Here is a 5,164-nt window from a genome sequence, read left to right on the forward strand (position 1 = left end):
GATGTTGAGACTATCGAATGTCGAGTGCATTATACTGACGTCGAGAATATAGAGATTTCTAGAAGGCGGGCAGACGATTAATAGTAGTAGAGAATAAAGTTACAGACAAGGAAAAGTTCGACGTGAAGTTAAATACCGTAGAATTGATAGGCCTAACTATTGACATGTGTTTAACGTTTAAAATGTTATAGTAAGACTAACAATAGAAAAGGTGATAATAAGAAGAATTTATTTCGTCAAAGTGTGGTTCTAAAGTAACTGAATCAGCCTGAGTGTACTTTGACAAAAGGAACAGATGATAAGAAGACCAAACAATTATGGTAACTCGCGCCACAGTTGTAAGTGAATCATGCACAGAATATTAGTGCGATAGTAATAGAGAAGATAGTTCGGCTTGTCAACTGAAATTCTAAAGCAATTGAATAGGCCTAAGTGGACTTTTGACAAGAAGAAGAGAACCATATATGTTGGGTTTGTGATATGCCTGTAATCTCTATAGTGTGAACAATTTGTTCTACATACGTTTAACTTGCTCCGAATATATAGATTATTTTGAAAACAAGTGAAGTGTGTCTGTGCTGTGCATTTATCGTTGAATTTATCGCTAACAGGTGACAGACACCTACTGTAGAAGAATCTACAGAATATATAGATTATTTTGAAAACAAGTGAAGTGTGTGTGCTGTGCATTTATCGTTGAATTTATCGCTAACAGGTGACAGACACCTACTGTAGAAGAATCTACAGAATATATAGATTATTTTGAAAACAAGTGAAGTGTGTGTGCTGTGCATTTATCGTTGAATTTATCGCTAACAGGTGACAGACACCTACTGTAGCAGAATCTACAGAATATATAGATTATAATGAAAACAAGTGAAGTGTGTGTGTGCTGTGCATTTATCGTTGAATTTATCGCTAACAGGTCACAGACACCTACTGTAGAAGAATCTACAGAATATATAGATTATTTTAAAAACAAGTGAAGTGTGTGCTGTTCAGCTATCGCTGAATTTATCGCTAGCAAGTCACAAACACCTACTGTAAAAGAATCTTAAGCCCAACAACAACATGGTATATATATTTATACTCTTAAGAAGCATATATAAAAGCCTTTTATTTTGACAGTTGGCGAATAAGATCAGATTTTTAAATTCTAACAGTATCCTTTTTCCTCTTTTTTTTTCTTGGCTTTTATTCATTACTCATTTTGTCTTTATGTTTAACTTAACAATGAAACTATTAGTTCAATCTTCGTCCAACCCACGATATTTTATATTTTGTAATGTTATTGACTTTTAAATGTTTACAAAAATAAGAAAAAGGGTCAGTACATACTATATTATTTTGTGCCCATAAATCACATCTTAGTGTCTTTTATCCTAAAGCACACTTTTAAGAACATAATAACAATTGAAACTTTCATTTACATAAAATAACTTTTCTGCAATTATCACAATAAACAAAACGTGTCAATTTATAAAAAGATTTTTTTGGATGAAAGTGCTTTAAAATTAAAAAGATTTTGGAATGTATTTGGATGCATGATTAGTTTTCTGTACTAACTGGATTTATCCTATAGCAAGAAGTGTTCGCAGCGAGTAGAGAAATTGGTTAGGACTGATTTTAAACTAAAATAAAATTAAGCCAATGAAAGACGATTAACTCTTCTTTAGTGACAGAAGAATCCCAGAGCACTGGACCAGAGTTGAGGGCATTTTTTATACAACCCAGTCCTCGACATCAACCCAGCAACTGCGTTATGCTTACAATTGCGTACAACGAAGACCGTTTGTGTGTTTTCGTGCTGGAATACAACTGAATGCTATGCTTTCATTGTTATAATATAGTTACTTGCTAGAGGGAGCTACTAATCATGATCAATACCTAGAACGTTCATGATGATATAATAACCGAGAGTATGTAGAAAACGAATGTTATTACAAACATGAGACTCAGTGATTTAGTGAAGTTATTTGTAAATGGTCTGTAAGTGAAGTATGTAGCGAGTGATTCAGTTCAGTGTAAGCAATGAGAACTACCATTCAGTTACTCGATCGATTAACTGTGGAACTCTACAAGTAAAGTTATTTGTAAGTTATGTGTAGTACCACCACAGGGGAATGTATGTTGAAACATTATTTGTAAACTTAGGCTTACAGCTTGTGTCAAAGTGAACTTAGCCTATATAAAAGTTATAAAAGAAATTAATTAATTTATTATCGTTATTCGTTATGGGGTTGGCATTACTTTTACAAAATAATTCAAACGAACCCGTCACTGAAGGATATCAGTAAGGGTTAAGGACTTAATATTAATGAAGCCATACTCGTATTTTTGAATATTTTTTGAAACGTTACATACAGCACTACATTTGTTTGAACGGCAGAATTAATCAGTTTCCCAGCATTGTTAAGAGTTTCGATTTAGGAACTAATTTTATTGATCTAGATGAACTCCAAGTAGAATGCTGGCAATTTAAGTTTTTTAAGGTACACATTAAGCTAAAATATAATTATCTTTCCAAACAGGAAACTTTTGTAACTTTATTAATAGCAAGGTTTAACGAACTAGGCGTTTAAAAATGTTCTCGCCTCGTGCACTACCTTGGAAAGATTCCAATTTCTAAAACCTGAGGTGACACATATATGTTCTTACCACGCTGAGAATATTGGAAGAAAACTTCTCACATGAGCAAAAATATGTTACTTACTTGATTCAATCTTGCAGAAGTACATACAATACGTTTTGCATTAGTTAACAATAAGTATGAATCTCTATTAGTTTGGCAATGAACTATGATTAACAGACGTAAAAATATACACAGATATATGTTTTAACGTATATCATCTCCTGAATAGGACAGAAGTACATTTAATCAAAACCTCTGAGTTCTAGACATAAGAAGAAGACAATTAGAAATATAAAAAATCGTGACTTCCACGCATATTCTAAACACAGGAATTACAAGAGTCTAGCTGGATAAAAGTTTAATTTAAAAAATTGTTAGAAGATCATAGCAATATCGTTGTCCGGTACAGTACTCAGTAGAAACTAACAACAATATTTATCCGTCTAGTACAGTACTCAGTAGAAGTTAACAACAATATTTTTCTATCTAATGCAGTACTCAGTAGTAGATAACAACAATATTTATCCGTCTAGTACAGTACTCAGTAGAAGTTAACAACAATATTTTTCTATCTAATACAGTACTCAGTAGTAGATAACAACAATATTTATCTATCTAATACAGTACTCAGTAGTAGATAACAACAATATTTCTGTGTAATACAGTACTCAGTAGTAGATAACAACAATATTTCTGTGTAATACAGTACTCAGTAGTAGATAACAACAATATTTCTGTGTAATACAGTACTCAGTAGAAGATAACAACAATATTTATGTGTAATACAGTACTCAGTAGAAGTTAACAATGTTTACCGTTTATAAAAAAAGTTCAATATGCTTGTTACAAAAATGGTTATCGTTTTATCTTTAATTACGTTTTTTGTTGTTGTTGTTGTTGAATTTTGCGCAAATCTACTCGAGGGCTATCTGCGCTAGCCGTTCTTAAATTAGAAATGATAGCCTAGAGGGAAAGCAGCTAGTCAGAATCATCCACCACCATCTCTTAGGCTACTCTTTACCAACGAAAAATATAGAATTGACCGTCACAGCATAACGCCCTCACTCCTAAAAGGACGAATATGTTCGATGATTGGACTTTAATTAGATGTTTATTTTAATTTTATTCCATAGAATGACATACTGGTATATGGATTTCCAGAATCTGATTGTCGAAGAAGAACAATTACATGACATTAGAAACAGGAAGTACAAAATACTGCACAATGAGCTAGTTTCAAAGTATCTACACGTTACCAGCAGCACTAAAGAGACAGTAATAAATAAAAGTTATAAATAGTGTAAAATGCTTGGAAAATTTATAAATCATGCAATAAAGTAGATGTCATACCCTTCGATACTACAAAAAGATATTGCTATGATATTAATCTTGTACAATGTTCTGCATTTGTCTGATTTGATATGTGATATCAATGCTTTTTGCAGTGTTATAAACCTTCTTTGAACGCTCTTTTATTGTAATTTATTTTTCTCGTGCAAAAACTTCACGTGACCAAATGATAAACCTACTGTCACAATTTCTACTTTTCTGGGTCATGCGCAATAGTTAAGTTTCATGGTCAAAAATCCCCTAGAGCGTCAGTGTATTAGCCAATGATAGGAAGAGAGCACGTGCGTGCGGGCATTCGCCAATAGTAACATTTTGTTTCCATTTTTAGCAAGCCATCTCGTGAGTGGTAACATTTATGATTTCAGAGAAATGTAGTCATCATCAGCTCCAGGGGGTATTTAAACTCTACTTACGTTAGGAAATATTTTAAACTAATTCTTATAAACTGCATTTTCAATGTGTTAGCTAGAGGGCGTTAAGGTCAAGTAAGTTCATAAAAGTAATAATAGAATACGGTCTCTGAATATCTAGAAAGTTCGTGAGGACTCATGAATCCGGTAATTTCGGGCATTATCTAGAACAAAGAGTAAATTGTTTATAAATGAGAGTTGGTTCATGTATTCAGGCCATGAGACAAGATTTATCGTTAGTGAACTGGAATAATGAGTTAAATGGTGATGAAGGATAGATTTGGGAAATTAAAAAACAAACAGCTTTTTGTTTAAGTTAGGCCTAACAAGGGAAAAAGGGTAATAAAGAGACCAAACTAACTGGTTTTCCAAAGATTAAGTTTAAATTGACAGATAAAGTGGAACCACAGGAAATATGAGGATATCTTTAAAAAAGAAAGTAGTAAATCAAAAAGGTCTTATACTTGTTGATAATATTAAAACCAACAGCAAGTAAGGTGTTTAAACGTAAACTAAATGTTAAAATGTTGATTAAGCTATTAATGGATGCTGATAGCAAGGTGTTTATTTCCCTAGCTCACCAGCGTCTCAGAGGCTTACAACGCTAAATATCAGGTTTCGATACCAGTGATGGGCAGACCACATATAGCCCATTATGTAGCTTTGCGCTTAACAACAACCAACCATTTTACTTTCCTAAAACAAACAAACAACAACAACTAAAGGTTGTATTGTTATTTCATCACTGATTCTTGTTCTTAATCACTAACAA

General features: G+C 32.8%; 1 protein-coding gene and 1 long non-coding RNA gene across 2 annotated transcripts in view; one reads left to right on the top strand and one right to left on the bottom strand.

The window, feature by feature from the left end:
- Window positions 1-5,164, bottom strand: part of LOC111088585 — a 24,082-nt gene that overhangs the window by 13,957 nt on the left and 4,961 nt on the right. Inside the window, exon 2 of the long non-coding RNA XR_002613064.1 lies at window positions 4,162-4,172. This is a non-coding gene — a long non-coding RNA (uncharacterized LOC111088585). The remainder of the gene's footprint in view (window positions 1-4,161; window positions 4,173-5,164) is intronic.
- The window catches only part of LOC106470533, an 11,063-nt gene continuing 7,803 nt past the window's right edge, over window positions 1,905-5,164 (top strand). Inside the window, exon 1 of the mRNA XM_013931092.2 lies at window positions 1,905-2,081. Within this exon, the coding sequence (XP_013786546.2) occupies window positions 2,032-2,081 (50 nt within the window). The 5' untranslated portion in view covers window positions 1,905-2,031. The remainder of the gene's footprint in view (window positions 2,082-5,164) is intronic.

Source organism: Limulus polyphemus, unplaced genomic scaffold, assembly GCF_000517525.1.
Source record: "Limulus polyphemus unplaced genomic scaffold, Limulus_polyphemus-2.1.2 Scaffold4067, whole genome shotgun sequence".
NCBI classification, from domain to species: Eukaryota; Metazoa; Arthropoda; class Merostomata; order Xiphosura; family Limulidae; genus Limulus; species Limulus polyphemus.